At 40.5% G+C, this 24667-nt stretch overlaps 1 protein-coding gene across 1 annotated transcript in view; it reads left to right on the forward strand.

Moving 5' to 3' along the window:
- The window catches only part of LOC122801244 (rootletin-like), a 2937720-nt gene that overhangs the window by 577836 nt on the left and 2335217 nt on the right, over positions 1-24667 (forward strand). The window contains exon 5 of the mRNA XM_044070796.1: positions 10880-11047. Within this exon, the coding sequence (XP_043926731.1) occupies positions 10880-11047 (168 nt within the window). The remainder of the gene's footprint in view (positions 1-10879; positions 11048-24667) is intronic.

Consider the following 24667-nt stretch of genomic DNA (forward strand, 5'->3'; position numbering starts at 1 on the left):
TCGCATGTATTTGTGTTTTGTGGGAGGAGGAGAGGGTTGTCTGTGTACATGAGGCAATTGTAACATTGCCTCAAAATTCCCAGGTTCACCAGCTGTGGACTGGTCTGTTAACCCTTTTCAGCCTTGACCTGGGCAAAGAGAACAGCATAGAAACCAATAGAGAAATGAGATACAATGTTACAATTACAAAGTAAACAATATAATGAGTTTGATACATAGACTTCAGTATGTAGAAATAATTAACACAGTAATAGAATAGAAATGCACACATCTATATACTTTATATGAAGAACTACATACAGTTTTATACACTATATACAGTAGATAAGTCATTCAAGGTGTGCTATGGTTTATTATTGTATTGTAAGTAACCACTGTCTCTGAAAGGGTTTCACATGAATCCATCAAGTTTGGTAACAACATTGTGACAGAAGGCAGAATCTACACTTCTTGTTGATAAAAGTTCACCATCATCAAATTCTGTAGGTTCAGATTTCATTGCATTGCTTTACGGTACAATTTTGGGATGACAACAATTTTTACAGGACTAGTAGTTTTGTTTCAAACTGTGCAGTACTTGGATCTATATCCATTTTTAGAACTTTTGAAACAACTTGACTCTGATGATGACATATTTTCTCTTGTTGCAAGCACTGCACCCTACTTAAGTAACGCTTGCTTTAACTCTTGGTTAATGCAAGTCTACCTTAGGGTTTGCAAGTTCATGTAAAAATAACCATTCTACTAAACAACTAGCTATTCAGAAGATTTAGGAGTATTTTGGAATATCCACTGTTTCAAATTACTGGAGAATGTCATTGTAAATGTATCTACTCCAATATTTCTAAAATGTTGGTTACATTGATTATACAAGGTTCTAGCCATAGTTTTAAAATTGCATTGACTCAGCCATTTATGCCCTTGCCAGGGTGTCCAGTTTCAATCTCCATCATTGACTCATCCTTAACAGGAAGCAGCCAGTAGATGCTTAGGGAATTGGTAGTAAATTAAAAATGTTTCTGTTAATAAAAAGAGTTTAAAAAGATATACCATTAAATCTACATAGTAAAAACCTGGCCCCAGTTCCTAAGAAGGCCAGTAATATAATTTGGCCTGTTAGAGATTTACTAGTTTGGACAGAAAATCCTAAGCCTGATATCCTTAATTATGCAATCCTCAGAAAGTCTCCTACACCTCAGAGCTCAAGCTGTCCCCTTCCACCCTGTTGTCTCTCACTCTCTTTAAGTCTACATCTTCCTGTGTGGCACCTGCTCATTTCAGACAAATGGGTTCTCAAAGTCATTCAACAGTGGTACTGTTGGCATTGGAAATTCCTCCCTTTCTTTCAGGGGTTACTTGCCCTGTAAACCAGCTATCCCTGTTTCCTTCAGTTCTATAACAAAAGTTATCTTTGAGAGTTATAAAACCATGTCTGCCAGATAGGCAAACGGTCTTCATCCAGGATTTTTCTGGTGCCACACCTGTACTAGATCGCTCCTTTCTTAGTCTTTTTCTCATAGTTCCAAGTTCAAAATGTTTTCCTTTCATACCCTGTTAGCTCTTGTTCCTTTACTAGCTTTCTTGTTGAAGTTAAACTTAAAAAATGCCTACCAGCTCATTCCTATTATCCAGCATTTCAGATGTTTCTTAAGATTTTCTATATCTGGCTCACATTATCCATTCTGTGTCTTAAACCTTTGGACTATCCAGTACTCCAGGGATATTTACAAATTGTCTGGCTCCAGTAAATGCATATTGCAGACTTTAAGGCATTCATATTTTTCCTTATAATCATTATTTGGATGATTGTGTTATATTTGTAGATTTCTTTTCCAGCTGCCAAGAGTGCTTAGAAATTGTTCAGAATGTGCTACTCATTTTGGGTTTTAAAGTGAGCTTCCAAAAATCTTCTTTCACCCATCTCACAAAATTCTTTTCCTAATATGTCTGTTAGATTCTGCCCTGGAGGAAAATTTTCTTTCTCCAAACAAAGTATAGATATTTCAAAAATTCTTCCTGAGTTTTTCCAGTCAAAGCCAGGTTTCGGCCAGGGAATTTCTCAGGATTCTGAGATTTCCAATGCCATGGAAAGAATTATGATGGAGATGATCAATAGAGATCTAGTAAACCTCCAGTCACTGGACCCAACCCAGTTTGGTTTTGTAAAGAGTAGATCATGCCTACTCAACTTAGTGGACTTCTTTGAGAAGGTCACCAAAGCAATGGATGAGGGCAAAATCGTTCATACTGCCTACCTTGACCTGGCCAAGGCATTTGAGACAATACCCCAGTGGGCATTGTTGACAAACTCAAGAGGTTAGGTGCAAACCTGTATGTTACCCAGTGGATATCCAACTGGCTCACAGACAGGTCCCAGGAAGTTAGAATTGGGGAGTCCACCTGTACAAAGAGGCCAGTCACAAGTGGGGTCCCTCAGGGATCAGTCTTTGGACCACTCCTTTTTGGCATTTACTTCTCAGAGGTCAAGGCCAATGTCAGTGGTCTCTGGCTGACAAAATTTGCAGATGATTTAAAATTAGGAGCTGTCATTGAATCTCACACTGGCACAAATGTTCTGTAGGAGGAGCTGACACAGACAAACAACTGGTGTCGGAGTCATGGACTAAAACTAAATGCCAGTAAATACATAATAGTATCCTTTGGGAAGTCATCCATTCCTGGTAACTATCATATTGCCAACACACCCCTTAGAGTTAACCCAGTAGTCAGAGACTTAGGGACACACATAGATAGTAATCTAACCTTTGATCATCACGTGTCTACAGTGGTGAGGAAATCATTTTATGTTGCACAACTTATAAACAAAGATATGGCATCTAAGTGCAAGGAAGTCATTGCTCCACTGTATTCGGCATTCATCAGACCTATCATTGAGTACAATGCTTCCTTTGGTATGTACCTAGCCAGGCATATCCAACAACTGGAATGTCCACAGAGGTTCCTCACTAAAAGAATGCAAGGCATAATAATATGTCCTTTGCAGACCACCTCAAGGCCCTATCCCTGTATTCTGTCTCCTACAAAGAAATTTTAACGGAGATCTATGCCTGGCATACAGGGCATTGTCAGACCCCACTCTGATGGTTCTGCTGCATATCCACAAAACAAACAGTACTAAAATTACTCATTATAAAGACTTAAATCTTACCTGTGATATAAACAGGACCTGCTGGGGAGATAGGTATGTATCCCAGAGACTACCCTGTCTATGGAACAGGCTCCCCACCCATGTGAGGCAGAGTTCCTCCCTAATCCAATTCAAGTGCAGCTTGGACAATTGGATGGGAAACCAGAAATTCATCCCTGGTTTGGCACCTATGTCTCTGATGCAAACAGGTAACCTGTAAATGGTTCATCTCCCAGGCCCATTCTTACACTTATCAAGGGTATCAGAACTTGTCAGAGATTTGGGATGCATGGCTAGGCTTAAAAAGGGTCTTGTGGTCATTAGCCTAGTAAACACCTATGAACCTATGAATCTGTGAACATGACTTCTGTAATTCTTATGAATCCCCCTAGCCAGACTTCACATAAGAAAATTTCAGTCGTCCTTCAGGTCAGTTTGGACTCAGCATCATCACCCTTTTTCTTTTCAGATTCATATTTTGTGGTTTGTAAAGAATGATGTTCTGTGGTGGGTAAAACAGTTCACAGGATCATGAGTTATCATGGTAACTGAGCCTGAAGCCCATTTCTGCCTTGTCAGTACCAACAATTAGACCTTGCCTCTCTTTTCAAGGTGGGCCAGGCCAGTCATACCAGGGGTGAGGTATTGAACATCCATCCAGTTTTCCAGCTCCTTTTTATAGGCAGACAGTGTGTCATAATGCGTAACTTGGAGAGGACGTTTGTTTCAGAGAAAGGGTAAGCACTACATGACCCATCTCTCCCTCCTCTTTTTCTAATTTGTTGGAGTAGACGTAGATCTCTAGTCCTAGTGTTAGCTGGACTGTTGGATTTATTGTGGTATAAAAGTTCTTGGACTGCTGCATCCCTTGTGGCCCAACATGCAAGACCCAAGTCACTTCTAAGGAGTCTGTATAAAGGTGGAGACTTTGATTTGGAAGAAATACCTTTTGCTATGAGCTGTGCATGATAAAAGGAATTCCTAACCATTGTTGCAACATGATGGTAAAACATAAGGGAACTGTCCACTTAAGTACCCAGGTTTCAAATAAACTTTTCATTATGAAGTGGTGTGTTATCTATGCTATACGCTGGAATTAGGGGGTGCTTACTAAATGTTACAATGTTGCAGTGAGCTTGAACCCATTTTTAGTACACCAGATATTGAAAGGTGTAAGCTCCTGTTGAAGTGATGTGTATCAGAGGGGAACTTGACGATGACTCCCAGCTTGCAATCATTCAAAAACTCTTGTCAACCAAAGATCCTTGTTTAATAAGTGAAAATCTGAGAAGTAGATGCTGACTGCAGAGGTCCCAGTACAAATCCCTGTGAAACTCCACTGGTCTTCTTTGTCCTCACAGAGAATATATCCCCATATCTTCCTAAGTGAGTTCTCTTAGAATGCTGGTCTCCCCTTCTCTCTTCCACCTCCTCCTCATCACTGTGTCTCAACAGATTCTCCAGATCTGGTGTAGGGAGTAGTTTCAAAAGGGGTGAAAGTGCAAGGTATGTGGAACAAACAAGATGGGAAAAACACATACATTTCAAAGAGATGTTAGTATTAATAAGTGCTATGAAAGCCCCAAATTATCTCTAGTCCCCTGGGCCCTTACAAATTTTCACAGACAATACCCCACTGATATGGTACATAAACAAACAGAAGGATACCAGATCTTAGCCCATTTGCAGAGTTGCTATGATAGAATGGAAAGGAGCAACTCAGCTCCATTTGAATCCTCAGGCTTCATACATTCATTCAGAACATGACATTGTAGCGGACAAACTAAGTAGGAATAGGACAGGCCATTATGAATGGAAACTTCACTTGGGGGTCCTCAAAGAATTCAGCCATCTGTGGGAGGAACACCTCATGTAGATCTGTTTGCCTCCTCTTAGAACAGATAACTAAAGACACTCTGCTCCAAGATTTCTTGAAAACTGGCCTGGAAGAGACATGCTTTTTCATTCCCATGGAAGGGAATGTTCCTCTGTGTTTTTCCACCCTTTCCATTGATTCTCAGAATTCTTCTATTGATCCATAAGAAGTCTCCAAAGATTGTGGTGGTAACCCTGTTTTGGTCAAGGCAATAGTGGTTCTCCCTACTTTTGAATCTGGCCAAGGGCAATTACTAGAGTCTTCCCCACAGACTAGATTTACTCACACAGGTCAGGGGTCATTTGACACACCCCATCCTGAAAACTGTTCAGCTGACTGCCTGGATGGTTATTTTGATACCTTTTAAGCACCTTTTTTCCTGAGGATGTGCAGCATGTACTGAAAGAGGCTAAAAGCCCTGATACTAGAGAATCATATTTGTGTAAGTGCAAAAGATTTCCTAGCTGGTGCCATTCCAAGAACCAGGACCCACTTAAATCCTGGCTGCCTGTGATTCTGATTATTTGTGTGAATTATTGTCCTGTCACATTTCTTTCTCCTTTGTAAAGGTTCATTTGCCAGCTATTTCTGCTTGTGTGCTCTTGGCTCCCTCTCTTTCTAACCATCCTCAAGTCAAACAGTTATTGAAGGGGGATTTACATATCCATCCACGTATGAAATAGCTGGCTCCTCCTTAGCATATTAACTTTCTGCTCAAAAGCTTACTCTTTTTTTCCATTTTTGAACCAGCTCATCTGGCTGATTTGAGGTTTCTAACATGGAAAACTGTTTTACTTATTGCTCTGACTTCAACTAGGAGAGTACCTGAATTGCAAGTGCTTATGGTGAGTCAAACCTGCTTCATTTTTCACAAGAACAGGGTTTCTCTGAGAACCAATCCCACTCTATATGCCTAAAGTGGTCTCAGAGTTTATCTTGAACCAGTCTATTAATCTTCCTGTCTTTTTCTCTTAATCTTAAAAACAAAGGAGAAATAAATTCTACATGCTCTGGATGTCCACAAGTAGTTGAGATACTATGTAGACAAAAACTCAATCCTTCAGAAAAGCTGAACAGCTGTTTGTCTCCTATGAAGGTAAGAGGAAAGGACAACGAGTATCAAAGCAGACTATTTCTAGGTGGTTTTCTCATGCTGTTTCCTTCTGTTATTCCCACCATACTAAGCCATCTCCACACAGGTTTAGGGCTTATTCCACCAGGGCTTTGGCAGCTTTTTGGAAAGGGATGGACTCGAAGTTTTCCACAAGCAGCAGCTTGGTCCTGTGTACACACTTTTACTTGTTACTGAATTTGTGGTATAACTTCATTTGGTTTATTAATCCTATGACACCTCTGAGCATAACCATGCTAATTTTCCAGTATTATTGTTGTTCAAATATTATAAGGATTATCATATTAAAAATCTATTTTAGTTTTGACAGCTGAAGAGTTAGTATATTGTAACAAAATCTCACTCATACTACTGGAGACAAGATAGTGCAAAAAATAAAACCTCAACGTTTTCTTGTTTTTATTATTACCTAGAAGATACAATTCTTTTGTTATTTTACCAACAAAATACTTTTTGATTACTATTTGGCATTTAAAGTTATTCTTGATTAACAGCTGCAAATTGCTTTATTTTGCTAGACTTAGATAATATTTCTGATAATCTGGTGTTTATGCTTAGTATTTTACTTCCTGATATAGATTTATTATTCTTACAGCTGTCATTATTGGGATATGTTATGACCTAAAGTTACTTACTGCATTTCCAAGAAGCCTTCTATTGTCTGCTCAGTAATTGTACATCTCCTTAAAGAAGATTTTATTTCTGTTGATGGCATTTGGTTACTATGATTACTATGACTAATTAATTACTTTTAGTTTCCAGCTACTGTATTCTATTTGAAATTAAAGCTTTGAATCTATAATTACAATTTCTTTAAATCTGCCTTTAAAATGTTTATATTCTATTTGAAGTTAAAGCTTTGCGTTTATAATTGCAATTTCTTCAATTCTGCATTTAATTTTTTTTCTTTGATTTGGAATAGTTTATTATCTTTTTCTTTTTTAAAAACCTCGTTATTAAACATGACATTAGAAAGTGACTGCTTTGACATATGCAGTAATAGAAAATAAAACATACCATGCCAACATTTATTTTATTATTTTTATATAGTATATATTTTAATAGTTTTCAGTCAATCCAATATTATCTAAATTGCTCAATTCCTGCTTTCTTTTAAATTTCATTCCTCCTCCTCCTGGACACTATTCTGCATGTATTGTTCCCACAAATTTTATTTATTTCTATGCAATTTTCTCCTTCTCTAAGGATCTCACTTCCATTTCTTTTATCTCCTTTGCAATATTCATTCACAGTCGGTTTAGATTTTAGATTTTGATTTAATTTTCTAGTAATTGCTTTTTTTTTTGTGTTAACCTTAGTAAGACCTTGCAATATCCTGGAAAATCAAATCTTTTATCCCAACTCAGAAAAATATTTTTCTTAGCTGCAACCATTTCCTTCCCCAATATTTCTGACAAAGCATTCTGTTGGACATTTTTAAAAATTTTCCAGTTTGTTGCATTCCCAAAAAACATATTGATAATTACCTCTGTCTTTCCCATCACACCTCATTTGCTTTCTGTATGAGAAAAAATTATCTGGGGTCTGCTTGGGGTATAAAGGTACCTATGCAAACACTTCATGCAAAAATCCTAAACCTTCTGGACTTTGTTGCATACTTGGGAGTTATACTGATGTCCTTCCATTATTCTTTTGTATATCGCCCTTCCACAGAAGTGTAGCTAGTTCAACCAGTACCCTTGGCCACTACTATGAACCAGTACCCCCCAGAAAAGAACAATAACAACAAAAAAGTACTTCACTGTAATAAGCTGATCACTACATTGTGGCAAAAAAGCATAGTCCTTCTACTGGAACACCAACCAGTTAGCCAGATGCCCTCCTGCCCCAGCCATTCAGGTCTCATTTTTGTACCCTCCTCATAGCCTTTTTTCAATGTATTATATTAACATTTTTTTTCTTTTTTTAAACTGTAGCAAACAGTTGCTATAGTTTATACCTTGCCTGCATGGAGCAATACATTTTAAACTGTAGAAAACTGCTTGCTACAAATGTATAAAACAGTTGCTAAAGTTTATACCCTGCTTGCATGGAGCACCACGCAATCAGGTAAGTTAAAAAAAAACAAGAATTTCTTTTCTTTACTTTTAAACTATAGCAAATTACTTGCTACAATGTAGCAAACAGTTGCTACAGTTTAAACCACACATGGAGCACTACAGCACTCGAGTTTGAATGCAACTGCAGTACTGGCTTTTAAAAGCCATTATTACATTAAAAAGAGAGATCAGGATCAGCTGATCATGCTCCCTAGCACTTTGCTCCTGGGGCAGTTGTCCATCTCACCTCCCCCTTGCTCTGTTACTATCTTTCCTTTCTCTGTCTTCCCAGTGTTTTCTAACACCTTCTGATGACTCTGACAGTTATCATACAATATTTTATATGCTCTTCTAACTATTCCTTTTCAACAGCAACCTCTGTTCTAGACTCTACCAGAGCTGGTCTTTCATTTAACAATCTCCTGTTCCTTTCTCTTTGCCTACTCTCTGTTATCAATCCCTGGGAAAGAAGGTAGTCTCTAATATGAAGTCCAAACATGTTTAATCTCATACCACTCTATTACCTTTCCCTTTCTAGTTATTTGCTCCCAAAACCTGGGTTCCTTTGATAATTTTCTCTAGTAAAGTCCAGCCCCCTCTTGTATACTTTTTATACCCCTACTTGCAGTCGGGTCTATATTATAACATCGAATTTTATAAAGTTCGAATGTTATAATATTGAACCAGTTTTGTCGAATGCTGAAAACAGTGAAGGTGCAGGACACCAAATTCTTTCCCAGGGAAAGAATTCGGTATGCCATTGCTGTGGCTTCGCTGTATTCAGCGTTCAATATGTTGGAGCGTTACAGGTTGGGTTCAGGTAAGTGTGTGATTGTGTGTAGGTTAGGGTTAGGGGATGGGTTAGGTGAGTTAGGGTTAGGGAGCGTGTCAGGTAATTATGCGGTTGTGTGTAGGTTAGGGTTGGGGGTGGGTTAGGTGAGTTAGGGTTAGGGTGTGGGTGAGGTGAGTGTGCGATAGTGACGGACCTTAGGGTTAGGGTGGGGTTAAGGTAAGTGGATAGCTAGTAGTGTATGTAAAGTTTAGTTTAGGTGTAGGATTTTAGGTGTATGTGTGTAGATTGCTGTTTTTTGTGTGTGTTTGTGTTGTGTGTATGTTTCTCGGAATAGTGATTTTTTTCCCAGGGAAAAAAAAAATCGCTATTCTGACTGTTCAATGTTTGCGGATTTTGATGTTTAGGGTTCTGTATTATAACATTCGATCTTTTTAGATTTCGATGTTATAATATAGACCCCTTGCAGTCACCCCTATTAGTAAAGTATCCTTTCCTCATTCCCATGTTGGCTTTGTGCTTGGAATACTCTCTGCTAATATTCTATATGGTCGTTATTCTCCTTAAGGTCCCACATCCAAAATCTTACTTTCTCCTTACTTCTCAACCCCCATTTCATCATCATCATCCCATTCCAGTTTGAATTATAACTTTGCACTTGTGTTAAGCATTTGAGCCTTAATTATGAAGCTCTAAAGTATCCCTTCAAATCAAGTAATCTTAAACCATCTTGTTATATGGTGATAATCAATGTATCCCTCTTAACTCTTACTCTCTTCCCCTCCCAAATACATTATTTTAACTTTTTATCAGTTATGAAAAAGCATACTTTTACTGTGAACACATTGTTTACAAGATTGTTTTAATTAATTACATATAAGAAGAGCTATTTGCTGATTATAACTGCCTTCCATGTGGGTAGATTTTGACTCAAAGAACTGAAGAGAATGTGCAACGATGTGGGATATATATGGGAACCACCTATATCAGTGCATTCCAGCACGAGAGCCATGCTGGTACCTCACAGGAAACAATCTGCTACCTTTGCAGTGTCTGCTATGAAGAACCAACTATTTACTGTTACAGTGATCTCCCATTGATGATCTACTATTTTGGTATGTTTGCTTCTATTAAAAGTCAGTGTTGCCTTGTTAGTGTGCCTACTATGGGAACCTTTGTTAGCCTTTGGCTACATGTTTTAGAGGAGTTCTGCATCGTAGACATTACCTTGAATTAGAAAGTACAGCTTTTTTATCATCATCTTCTGTGCAGATTGTAAGAGACAGTTCATTGCTTACATAAACAGAGCAAAAGATTTTAGGCATTCATATCAATTTTTGTCTAATTTGCACCAAATATGTTAGAAGACTTGTAAGTAAACAAATCATTTCAAAGTAGATTTCTGTGTGTATAGCTTGTTTTATCATGGACTTACTTGCAAAGCATCCATATAATCAGCATTATATACCTTTACCAAACAGTACAAATTGGACTGCATTTCTAAGTGTAGGTGTGGTTTTACTATAGTCATTGCCCAAGCATGTTAAAGATGTTAATTTTAGCCTTCACCCAGTTTCCAGATTCTGAGCTTGATATTTTACCTAAGCAACTTTAAAATGTGATGCCATGGTCGATAAAATATAGTATAGCTGTGTGACATGACTGTATGACTGTATCATCCTTGTCTTAACAATATACAAATCCTGTTTCATCCCCTTAGGATTACCTGTTTCCATTTTTTTATGGTGCTGAGTCTCTAAGTCTTTTATCTGAATGTACTGCATTTCTTCAAAACCAGCTATGTAAGTATTTAATTCTGATCTAAAAAGGAAGAGTCCCCTTCTGATTTTTAGAGTTTTCCCTCATTTTTCAGCTAGAGAAATCTCTGAAACTAGAGACAGTAGAACGAGAGCAGGATGAGTCAGTGGCAGAGTTGAAACAGAGGTTTGAGGAAGATGAGAGAGCCTACAAGAGAAAGCTACAGGCATATCAAGATGGGCAGCAGAGGCAGGCTCAGCTTGTACAGAAACTGCAGAGCAAGGTAAGTGCAAGAAACAAAAAATATCTCTTTGTCTCGGCTGCCCTTTGCTTGTGAAGGAGGGATCTAGGAGCTGACTGTTTTATCTGGTGCCATTTTTGTTTCTCTCAAAAAGAATGAAAAACTTCTTAATAATCATCTCAAATTATAGGTATTAATGAGGTTTATTGACCTGAAATGAATCTGCTGAAGGAACATTATTAGACAATAATGAACAGTCATCTTTATTGTAGACTACATTATAAAATAATAAATAAAACAAATGCTTCTTAAATCAGAAGAAAATATCAAATCCCTATCCCACCATCACCAGTGATAGTTAATCTTCCATTTCAGGTATTGCTGCCATCTTGTGTTATCTCTTTTTTTGGAAGCATAGAACTTTTTAAATACCAATTAAATTAATTGTTTGTTGGTCATCAAGGTCTTCCTTCATACTTGTTTCAACAGAAGCTGTTGCTAATTCTTTTTGTCTAAAACTTTATTCACAGCTGCGGAAAGCTCCCCCTCTCTGTGCATTTTTAAGAAAATATGTGTGTGTTTGTGTACCCAGCATGGCATCTCAGGAGTGTATTCAGCGGTGGAATTGTGCAGAGTCACACATTCTTTTTCGGAATTCTACAGTCACACATTCTTTTTTGGAATTGTGCAGTCACACATTCTTTTTTTTTTTTTTTTTGTATTTTGTGGTAAATGTTCTGAGGTGAACATTCTGTACTTTAAATGTAGTGCAGACAGAGAAAAAAGAATAGAATATGGAGTACTTACTAAATAAGACAAAAGTGTTTGGAAAATGAATTTAGGGAGAGGCAACTCAGCTGTGCTGTTACATTCAAAGAGGTATTGGCTGTATGATAATAAAGGTGTGATTAAATGTATTCTATGACACACATGCACAGACTGTGTTTTTTACCTGGATATGCAAAGTTAGGATATAACCACTTGTCATTTGACTTATGTTCATATTACCAGAAAATAAGAAATTAAGCATATTGTATATGATTTTTTTCAATGAAAAACTGTAATAATGCAAACTTGTAACTTATTAATCTAGTTTTATAACTCTTATAACTGCATTTGGTCAGCCGTCGGTACACACAGTGAATGAATGATGCAATTCTTTAACATGGAATGCTATAATATTGTATTATCTATCTTTGATGTAGCAAACTGTGTTGGGGCAGTGCTATCAGATGGTGTTCTGTGGTGTTTAACTCTAATCCTGCCATCTTTCTCTTTGAGCAACATCATTTGAGGATGTGACTATTCTTATGGTTACTGCAGAAATCACATCTTAGTGGATAGGCTTTGGTTTGCTACCTAATTCTTTTGTAGCTTGGCTCTGCTTCTCAACAAAGGATAGTACACAGAATAAAGAGTTTTTCAGTCTTTCATTGTATTGATCTTATTTTATTCTGCTGTGGGAATACTGACAAAATAGAGTAATCTAATCTGAAATTGTAGTAGTATTTGTTTGCTTATTAACTGGATAAGGCCACTGGACACAAATGTGCCTTTTCAGGGGTAACCTCAGAGCAGTGTATGGCCATAGCAGGCAAATGGAAGTATAAGGAATCAAACCATGTGCTTTTGCCTACAGGAAGCAACTTGGTAACAACAAGAGCCTTAATCCTCTGTACTAGCAGGCAGAGTAGTAAGTAGATGAGATAAAAGTGTGTTTCATATTCATTTTTATAAAACACACATTCTGTTGCTATGTGTGTGTGTAGGGGGGGGGTGATGGGAGGTGTATCCTGCGAATACTGAATCTGCTGTGCACATGCTAAACTGTAAAATAAATCTTGAGACCACTGTAGCTCAGAAAAGCAGTTGTCATTCAAAAACACTGTTTTCAACTCAAGCAGCATTTTTTTCAAACTGTAGGGTTCAGAAGATTGTATTCATATAATTTTGCTAATTACTATGCTACATTTTATTCCCATAATTTGCTTTGTAAAGACTCTGTATGGGTTTTTATAGTTGGTCAATTGCTTGTTTTTTGTTGCCTCCACTGTTAATGGCCAGCAGACACTCCATTTTTCCTCCTAGCCTGGCCCTCTGAACCCAAGATGTGAAGTTGTTCATTCTCACCGTTCATTCTTCACTGATGGGTTCAGAGCTAATCCATCGGCTCCGATATGGCCATTAGCAAAGCTTAAGGTTTACCAGTAGCTCAAGACCAAGCCCCTTATCCCATAATGTACTGCTGGAATTACCTCAGATCTAGTTTGCAGCGGCACAGATCTCAGGGGTTCCAGTTCGCTCGAACCGTTTTGACACAAAATTGCTATTTGCAAGTCTTTTTTTCAAAAACTTTTTTAGCTTTTATAGATAATTACTTACTATATAGCTCCTATAGTTGTCTCTTTAGACTTATTCCCTTGGTGCTTCATAGTTTGTCATATTTGTAGCAGCCTCGTGTTAGGCCTAGTTTTTCATTGTGTTTCTGTTTCCTTATATTACAATAGTGTTCATAGTGTAGATAGTGTGCTGTTTCACATTGAGTAGAGTTGGCCTTCCTTTCCCAGGCCATTGTTAGAGTGTGTTTTGTATTAAGGTTGAGCCTAAGGATAACTTTAACTTTTAGGCTGTATTATACTGTTGGCCCGTTTTTCTCGGTCATTTGTTAAACCCGTGTTCGTTTATTAGTAGTGTTATCTTGACCCTAAGATAGATTTTTCGCATAGGTTGTTTTAGACTGTTTAGTCTGTATTTTGCTTAATATGCCTGAGGAAGAAGACAAACACCCAAAGTCTGGATTAAAAAAATATCCAGACTGCGGGCAAAAGATGTCTCTCACTGATGGGCATGTTCAGTGTGTGTATTATTTGGGCACGGTGCACTTGCAGGAGTCCTGTAGCATTTGCCATTCCTTTTCTTCAAGGGTTCTTTTAGAGAGGAAAAGGAAGCTTGTGGACTGAGGTTTGCTAAAGCATCCTTTTACTGATGCTTTGTCTGACCAGGATGGGGCCAGCAAGTCCTCTAAATCATCAAAAACATCTACTGATTCCAAGGCATCTAACAAGTTTAAGAAAGTGGAGGATTCCAGGACTTTGGCTCCACAGTTGTCGGAGCCAAGTGTCTCTTCTTTTCGGAGCTGGCCCACTGTCTTGGAGCCGGTCTCTAAGAGACCTGTATCTCCACTCCTCCAATCGGCACCTTTGGTGCACTCCTCTATATCTTCTGTCAGCTTCTCGGATTTGGATATGGACTGATTGGTGCAGAAGCTCTTATGGGCACCAGGCCTTGCCAAATTGTTACCGACTCTGACCCCACCGTCAGAACTGAAGACCACCATCCTGGATTTGACTGCTCCTCCTCCGAGCAGTACCGGATCTTCGGAGTCGGAGGGGCCCGACCTGCTGTTCGTGGAGCCTTTGGAGCCGAGACCTGCTCTGGTGTCATCGGTTCCATCTACTCTGATGTCCTCTGTGCCAATCAGGGACTCTAGGGGCTGACACTCTCCTGTCGGGTCCAGGGAGGATAGTCGCATCAACTTGTCGGTGCTGACTCTTCCTCTCGGGGCCTCAGCTCGGATGAGCTTGGCTCCTACCTCCGGCTTGGAGCTCACTGCCTCGGTGCGGGAGGGGATGGCGGTTCCCTCGGATCCATCGACTCCTTCTCATCGGAGCCGTGATGCCTTTGAAGTCATGAGGAGAGCCTTGTCCCCAAAGACATCCTCGACACCAGGTCTGGCCTCTTCTTCCCACAAAGTGCCTGTGTCCGCTTCTGCCTCCATCGTCCAGGCCCAAGCGTTGAGACCCTGAGCCTCAGGTAGCCCCACAGGGTGCCCCTTGCTCTTCTGAGACCTCCCTAGAGGCTCCCACTGAGGAGGCCCCCAGTAAGAGATTGTGTAAGAGGAGACACTTGGACTCCCCACAGGAGTCTTTGACATTTGATACTGACTTGGATGAGTCAGAAGGGTCCCCCTGAGTCCCCTCTGAGGGTATCTCCTTTGAGGAGATACTCGAGATCCTTAGGCAGAGGGGTGATTGGCAATCCAAATGCCCTACTGAGGATGAGTCAGTTCTCCTGAAGGCTTTCGGGTCTCAACCTTCCACCTCTTGGGTGTCTTTACCCTTCAATGAGATCACACAGCTAGTCTCTCGAAGGGCGTGGGAGTCACCGGAGTCCATGAAGCCTGTCCCTCAGAGGCCCAACAAGTTCATTTCTGCCCCCGTAGATAAAGATTTTTGTCCAAGGGAGTTCCTGCTGATGCCATGGTGGTGGCGACAGCCACCAAGAAGGAAATGTCTGAGACTTCCTCGATGATTCATCCTCCTAACTGAGAGTCCAGGATCATGGATCGATATGGGAAACGCATGTTTAGTTCAGCGACTTTTACACTCCGATCCCTGAACTATCTGACCCACTTCACCAGACTGCCAAGAGATCTCCTTAAGGAATTGGAAGATACTCTTCAGGGTACTGTAGCTGCAGGGGCTTCTGACAAAGTTGCCACCCAGCTCGCTACTCTAAACTCCATCGTGAACTCGTCCATACGTCTCATATCATATGCAGCTGATGGGACGAGTAGAGCAGTGGGTACAGGAGTTGAGCTAAGACGACATTCCTGGATGTGCTTGTGTTCCTTCGCAGAGCCCTTTAAGTCTTCATTTGTCAACACCCCGTTTGATGGCTCATCTCTGTTTGGGCCCAACATGAAGGAAACTCTTGCCAGGTGTGAGCAGAAGAGAAAGACTCTGTCTGCTATCGCAGTCCATTTTTTCACCCATACTCGGCCTTACCCCAAAGGCTAACGGGGAGGGAAAATGTGGTTCCGAAAAGCCCAAGGAGCCTTTCAGGACACACATGGTCAATGCCCCTCTAGGGGCAGAGGAGAGGGTAACAATGGAAGATGCCGTCCTCACAGCAGAGGGGGTCCGCAACACCAGAGTGACAGAGAACACTTCTCTGGTCAACCCTGTCAGCGCTCCTGAAGGGAGACCCAACTGTCCTGCTCTGAAGGCAGTCGGGGGTCACTTATCTTTATACCCAGATGCCTGGCAAGATATAACAAACGACAGCTGGGTGCAAAGTATTATTTCCAGAGGGTATTTCATACCATTCTTCACCCAACCCATGCCCCCAAAGAGTATCCCGGACGTTCCACCCAGTCACAGGGAACAGGCAACTATAGAGGTCCGCAAGTTGATAGAAAAAAAGAGTCATCCAACTATTCCCAGCAGACCAAATAGGATCTGGAACTTACTCAAGATTCTTTTTGGTTCCAAAGAAGACAGGGGACTGGAGACCTATTTTGGACCTCAAAAGACTCAACCAATTTGTAAAGAAAGAGAAGTTCTGGATGGTCATGCTTCAGTCAATACTTCCCTTTTTAGGGAAAGACAGTTGGATGTGCTCGATAGATCTCAAGGATGTGTACTACCACATAAAAATGGCCAGGCCATCCACAGATCATTTGCATTTCTGGCTGGGAGCCAATTATTATCAGTTTTGAGCCCTGCCCTTTGGTCTCACTTCAGCCCCCAGAGTGTTCACCAAATGCATGTCAGTGGTCACAGCTCATCTGAGGCACCTAGGATTCCAGGTGTTTCCATACCTAGATGATTGGCTCCTTACCTCCACCACCAGGCATCAACTTATTCAAGCAAGGGAATACTCTCTGACACTCTGCCATCACTTAGGCATTAAATCAACTAAGAAAAATTTGCCTTGTCACCATCGCAGCATGTTGTTTTTATAGGGGCAGAGTCGGACACTTCAACCACCACTCTATGACTACCAACCGAGAGGGTTTTCCTCCTTCACCAGCATGTCAACATACTAGTGTTGAAGGACAGAGCACCAACCGCAGAAGTCTTAAAAGTATTAGGTTTGATGGCTGCAGCGATCTTGGCCATACCATTAGCAAGGATGCATATGCGGATTCTTCAATGGCTGCTACTCACCCAATGGTCTTATCAGGAACTTCCAATGAGTCATATGATTTTGATTACAAACTCTTACAAGAGAGATCTCCAGTGGTGGTTGCCATCTCTTCATGTAACTATAGGACTTCCCTTTGTTCTACCCCCTCCAGTAGCCACTGTGACCACGGACGCTTCCCTGATAGGGTGGGGGGCACTTTCAGGGAATGACCGCCCAAGGCACATGGATGGATTAAGAATCACACCTGCACATCAATGTCCTGGAGATGAGAGCAGTACTTCTGGTGTTGCAGTACTTTCAGGACTCTCTTCCTCTAGGGATGATTGCAATTCAGACAGACAACATGTTGGTAGTCTGGTATTTGAACAAGCAAGGCGGGACCAAGTCTTACCCCCTTTGCCGAGAAGCCCTCAGAGTTTGGCAGTGGGCTGTTTCCTCCCAGCACTTTCTGTTGGCAATGTACATCCCAGGGAGATCCAATGTGACAGCAGACAAACTGAGCAGGGCAATTCTGTTGCCACATGAGTGGTCCCTCAAACAAGAGATTGCGGACAGGATTTTCCGCAAATGGGGCCAGCCTTGCTGCAATCTTTTTGCCAGTCACGTCAACACAAATTGCAGAAGCTACTTTGCCCTGATTCCCCCTCCGGGACAACCCCCGAGTGATGCACTCATACACGATTGACCCCCGAGTCATCTATGCATTCCCTCCAATCCCTCTTATACCCAGACTTCTACAGAAAGCAAGGTTGCTGGGAAGGACTATCTTCCTCATAGCCCCACATTGGCCTTGGCAGATTTGGTTCCCATTCCTTCATCATCGTCTATTAGAGGATCCATGGACTCTGGACCCAGTTCCAGACATTCTGACACTTTAGTCAATGAAGCTCACAGCTTGGCTGCTCCAGTTTCCATCTTAGCCAGGCTTCATGATCTTTCTGATGAGACAAGACAGATCCTCTTCTTGTCTCATAAGCCATCTGTCAAAGGAAAAAACTTCAAAGACCAATACACGTTAGGTTCAAGCAAGGCACCTTTTATTACTTGCAGCAAGGAGACAAAGCATGTAGTCACAAGGTTTGTCTGATTTTCTGGTGATCAGTATGTTATTCTTATACAGTTCTCTTCATGTCTCACAGAAAAGGTTACTATTCTATTGCTGACGTAGTTGGATACAGCTTTCTGTATGTTCTACAGAAAATGTTGCTAGGCTTATTGCTGACTGGGCTAAGTTACTTGCTAGCTTGCAAAACATTTTGAGAAAAACAACCTGGCCTTGGGCTTATTTTAGCCCATTTCAACTTTTCAATTCTTCAAGTGTGCAGTTCTAATACATGTGTTACATTTTGTCTAGATTCAAGGTACATTTGTAACTTTGGTGCAAGTAATGCTGACTATGGTTTATACTTTCAAGCGTCTATTGTTTCCTTTATCAATGCTCCTAGCAGCTGCATACTTTCTCATAGCATAAGCAGAAATGAATATCTCTTTGTTAAGTTTCATGACATTAGCAGAAATGAAATGTCTCTTGTTAAGTTTCATGACATTAGCCGAAATGAAATGTCTCTTGTTAAGTTTCTAATAGCTGTACAGATTCATGCAGTGTGAACAGAATAAATGTATTAACCCTTTTAAACCTCGAATGCACTAAGCATACATATTAATATTACATATTTTTCTAACATTTCCCCCCTTTAATACTTTTATTCTACTTTCAAGACAAGCATAATCAGTTTTTTTCTTTCTTCCCCTAACCTCTTCCTGCTCAGGATTTGCAGTTAAGAGAGTCATTCAGTTTAAGCTCATGAAAGCATTTTCAGTTTTTCAGTGATTCAAGTTCAGTGTCTTCGTATAAGTTTTCTGAAAATGATACGGTTCAGGTGGGTTGGAGTAATTGCAATGTGATACTGTTATATCGTGGGCAGGAAATGTCTATAAAACCTTTAATCAATCCTTTCATGCAGGGGATGCAGCAGCACACACATACCACCAGTAGGATTATTCCTACACAGATGGCAATCAGAATGTTCATCAAGACACTGCCCCACCCCAAACAATTTCTGGAAAAAGTCTGTCATTGGATTTGGTCCTGGTTTGGTCATAGCCGACACCTGCTGAATCACCTCGAGATGGTTGTCTATCTCGTGTTTGTGGTCAGGAATATACGAACAGCACTCCTCCTGGATTAAAGCACATGTATCTCCTCTCACCGCTAGGGTGAAGTTAAGAGCCATTCGATTTTGAAGCACTACTGTTCTCATGGCATTCAATTCATCAGTCACCAACTCTAGGGTGGAAAAGGTTGCATTACTCATTATTTTGAGAAGCTTAGACAATTTTCTCAGTTCCCAGATTGATTTTGTTGCTCCATATGCTGGCATTACACCTGCCCATGATATAACAGTATCACTCAAGTCCATGTGTGTCAGTCCATTGCCCACAGCATGATGGTTTTTCCAGCGTGTGTTGATTTGCCCCACTGGGTTGACAGGTTTCTTGACCTCTCGAACATTTCGAATTCTCCCTTGAGGTAAAACTGCTGTGTGTCGTATGGCCGGAACCAGGTAGCCTTAAAAACAACTGCCGGACCAATTCTCAGGTAACCATTTATATGCCTTTCTGCTGCATACAAAGTAACAATCTTCTACTTTAGTAGTAACTTTACTATGCCCTGGCTCTGCATGAAACATTTTTTTGTCAATTATAGACAGTTGCTTATAAAGATCAGCATTATGTTTTACTTCTTCAGTTGTCCTATGCATCAATTCAAAGAATGTATCATAGCTCGTGTTGCAATAGGATCTGGTGTTATCAGGTTTAGTGTAGGATCTATAGGGAATAGTCACATTGCAATTACTCCAACCCACCTGAACCGTATCATTTTTGTAAAAACACACAGTTCCCTTCTGTCGAACAGACAAGTGCAATGCTACTTTATCTTGTGATGTGACGTCTAATGTATCATGAATTAGGTTTTCCCAGGTCTTGTTGGCTCCTAGGGGAACTGAAGTTAACAGTAACCTCCCATATGCTGTTGGTAAAGCTGTGCAAATCCAGCAATTCAAAACATTGAAAGTTTCAGCATACACATATTTGATTGCCTGGTAAGTGTTAAAGTTCGGGTGCCACTCACACTTGTTTAGTTCAGTTTGTGTGGCTGGAAAAAGGAATGGCCACAATAAAAAGATTATTGTCAGTAGTATAGTCAACAGGATGGTTTTGCAATACTTTTGTGGAAATGGTTGTGGAAACGGTTGTTCTGCATTTCTGGTTTCTCCGACTCTTCCAAGTAGGTGTATTTGGATCTTTCTGGATTCCGTAATTTTCTTCCTTGGACATGTGCTCTTACTCCCTGCCTTAATAGGACCTTCAGCACCGATGGTTTCTTCACTGGGGTTGAGAAGGATCAATTCTATTGATTTGACCTCCCTTTGTAGCCAGACTTTGTGCTGAGGGCCGCGATGGAGAGGTAAGATTTTTGTCCAACTCAAAGTTCTTAACCAGTTTGCAGTGTGTCAGGTGTATCCACGAAGCCCGTTCTGCTATCTTGACTGCAGTGGGTGTCGAAAAAAGCACCTGGTAGGGACCTTCCCACCTCGGTGATGACCAATTCTTCCTCTTGATGTTCTTGATCCACACACAATCTCCGGGTGACACTGCCACTTCTGATGTCTCGGTTTGTTTTCTATCTGAAACAGAATTTAACTGCAACAGATGTTTAGAACTCAACAACTTTTTCATATATTCAGCTAGTGTGAAATCAGCTTCCTGGTCTGATGACATGAGAAGTTTCCACTGGGGTGTGTAATAAGCCCTTCCAAATAATTTTTCAAAAGGAGTCAATCCTTTTGCTGTAGGGACAGATCTCATGCTCAACAGTGCCAGGGGCAAACAGTATAACCAGTTTTTCCCTGTCTCAGCTATTAATTTTCTCAATTTGTTTTTCAGTATACCATTATGCCTTTCAACTAGCCCTGCAGATTGTGGATGGTATGCACAATAATTTTTTAAATAAATACCAAAATGCTTACTCAACTGCTGTATGGTTTGATTTACAAAATGTATACCATTGTCACTGTAGATTCATTCCGGAATACCAAACCTAGGAATGATTTCCTTGACAAGTACTTTTGCCACCGTAGCTGCATCTGGATTTTTGGTTGGAAAGGCTTCCACCCATCTGGAAAACATATCTACAATGACAAGACAATACTTCTTATTTTCACATTTGTTCAATTCTATGAAATCCGTACAGATAGTGTGAAACGGATATGGTGGTGTAGGGAAACTCCCTTGCTTGGGCTTTATCGCCCCTTGTGCATGATGTTTGTTACAAATCTGACACATTAAACAAAATTTTTTAGAGTAGTTTGTAAATCCGTGCGCTGTGAACACCTGGTTCACCAGCTCTACCATCTCCCCTGTTGAGACATGGCACTGCCCATGGCTCAACAAAGCTGCATATCGGAACAAATTAGGGGATAGTATCGGTTTTCCCTCTCTAGAGATGTACAGCCCCTTTTCAAGGATTGCTCCTCGTTTTATCCATCGTTGTTTTCAGCTTGCGTAGTAAGTGTCCGCATTGTTTTTAACATTTCTAAATCTAAAATTTCAGAGGGTTGTAATTCCTCATTTAAAAGAAATACTTCTGTGGCTGCTTGTTTTGCAGCTGTATCAGCTTTTGCATTACCTTTTGAAATTCTATCTTGTTGCTTGGTATGAGCTGTGCATTTACAAATGGCTATTTTCTGAGGTAACTGAATAGATTCTAAAAGATCTAAAATAAACTGTGCATGATTTATAGGTTTGCCAGTAAATGTTATCATTCCCTGGTTTTTCCACTGTTGTGCAAAAACATGTACAGTAGAAAAAGCGTACTGGCTATCAGTAAAAATGTTTACACATTTACCCTTTGCTAAGGTACATGCCCATGTCAGGGCAATCAATTCTGCTGCCTGTGCAGATAAGTTGTGCGGTAAAGGTTTTGCTTCTATAATCCCAGTATCAGAGACTACTGCATATCCTACTAGGTTCTGTCCTGTAGGACCCCTTTTGCATGAACCATCCACGTAGTATGTCACCTCGGCATCATCCAAGGGGACATCCGTGAGATCTTTTCTAGGTAGTGTCATTTGCTCAATTACCTGCAAGCAGCTGTGTGGTGTGCCATCTGCAGGGGTCGGGAGCAGAGTAGAAGGGTTTAAAGTCGTGCATCGTTCAATTGTCATATGAGGTTGGCTCAACAATATAGTCATACAGGAAAGATGTCTAGCAGGGGAAAGATATGCTACCTTTTCTTGTAGTAAAATAATCGCGACTGCATGAGGTACTCTCAAAGTGAGAGGGTGGAATAAGACTACTGAGGCTGAAGCCTGTACTGCCATTGCAGCTGCAACTACTGCTTGTATGCAGTGAGGTAAGGACCGTGCCACTGGGTCTAGTTGTGATGAATAGTAAGCAATGGGACATTGCTTATCCCCATGCTGTTGTATCAATACTGATGTCATGTAACCCTGCTTACAATCTACAGTTTGGAAAAAATGTTTATGGTAGTTTGGCAATCCCAGAACTAATGAGGATGCTGTTAACTGCTTCAGTTTACAGAAGGCAGATTCTGCCTCTGATGTCCATTGTAACAAATCCTGTGCTGCCATAGGCTTTTTATATATAAGGTCAGTCAGAGGTGCAGATTTCAAGGCATAGTTTGGAATCCAACTTCGGCAAAAATTAGTTGTACCCAAGAAGGACATAATTTCCTTCTTGGTAGTGGGTTTTGGTGCTTGCAAAATTGCTATTTTTCTGTCCTCCTCTAATGTTCTACCTTCCTTGGATATTACATATCCCAGGTATTTGACTTGTTTTTTCCACAGCTGCCGTTTACTTTTATTTACCTTGTGTCCTTCAGCGGCTAAAAAATGTAAAAGTGATATGGTATCCTCTCTACAATACTGCTGGGTGAGGGCTGCCAGCAAGATGTCATCAACATAAAATCTGACTGCCTCTTGGTGGGGTGAATCCTGCCAAGTTGCTTGCCATTTCTTGTGAGAATGTTGTTGGACTTTCACAATATCCCTGTGGTAGTCGCGTATATGTGTACCTTTTCCCCTGAAATCTAAATGCAAACCAATACTGGCTGTCAGGGTGTATCGGTATTGAAAAGAACGCATTGCTGATGTCTACCACAGAAAAATACTTTTGTTGAGGTTTCAAATCATTCAACAGGGTGTGTGGGTCTGGCACCGTGGGTGCCCTTGATATTACTGCATCATTTACAGCTTGTAAGTCCTGGTCCATAGGTCATTCTCCATTGGCTTTTTTAACTGGAAATAAGGGTGTGTTACATGGTGAATCGGGAGATTCTACCAGTATTCCCCCTTTAAGTAAGGCTGCTATAATAGGCTTTATCCCTGCTCGTTTTTCTTGCCTTTTTTCCCAGACTGTACTACATAAACTTCTGCTCCATCTTCTACAGAAAATACTTGAGCTTTCTTTTTCTTTTTGCTATTAAAATGCCTTTCGGCATGCCTAGCATATTCAAGTAATGATTGTAACCTGCTTGTACGATGGTCTACCATATGTTTTGTAATAAAACTGCTTATAGGCGTGCTACTGCCTTTTAAAAATGCATTCTTTAACTGCTGTTCATATGGGGAATCTTGTGTTTGATCTTCAGGTACCTGCATTCCACAGTGATTATTAAAACACTCTAACAATCTGGCATAATACTGGTCACTTGTTTCACCTTCTTGTTGGATGCATTGATTAATGCAAGTCCAGTCTGCCCTAGGTTTCCATTTTTCAGAGATGTGGTCTGTCAGACCTTTTACTCTGGTGTCTAATTCTGCACTGCTGTGTGGGTGGGTCTTTGTGCAGCGTCATGGGGATTCCAGTTCCCACTAATCATGTACCAATCTGGCCCTACAATCTGTCTTACTACCTTTTCTATCTCTTCTCCATTTAGATTATAACTCAGCCTCATTCCTTGCAAATCTTCTGAGAATTTTCTAAAATTAACCTTTGGTTGGGGGATTCCCTCAGTGGCTTTCCGGATGTCTTCCGGAGTCCAAGGTCTATACACTAAAATAGTTGGGTCTGGATTGTCTTGACCTGCCTGAGGATTGGGTACTTCTGTAAGTGGGCATATTTCTTCTTCTTCACTTATAGATTGTGAATTCTTAACCATCTGCCATAACTCGATGCCTTCATCTGAGTTACCTGCCTTTGTTTGGGACCTGGTCCTGATGGGATCTCTAACTTTAATCAGTTTTAGTTTCATAATATCTCTATTCACAGGATATAGTGGGGGTGGACTAACTTGTTCACTTGCTTCATATTCTGGTAAGGGAGGTGGAGGTGCCGATGCTATTACTAAGTTATTGTCCTCCTTATCTAAAAACATTGTTTTTAAATCTTTGCTTTTTTGTTCCCCACGGTTTACTTCCTCAAGCCACCTGTGTGCCTGAGGAATTCCTAATCGACGTTGCTTTTTTACCCGACCTTTGGAATCGGTTTTGAGCTGTTTGATAAGTTTGATAAGCGAGGATTTTTCTAAGTTTCTGTCGAATTTGTATTTATTAACCCATTTTGAATAATATCTAACATTGTCGGCGCGCTGCGACTGCATGTATTTTACGTCTTCTGTTAACGGTGGATTTTGGGGTCTTTTTGTGCAATTATTACCCATTTTGTTTCACCCTTTGATCGTTATGTAACTTTTCTTAATTTTTAACG

The sequence above is a fragment of the Protopterus annectens genome, chromosome 4.part1 (assembly GCF_019279795.1).
Source record: "Protopterus annectens isolate FY-2018-M chromosome 4.part1, PAN1.0, whole genome shotgun sequence".
Classification (NCBI taxonomy): domain Eukaryota; kingdom Metazoa; phylum Chordata; order Ceratodontiformes; family Protopteridae; genus Protopterus; species Protopterus annectens.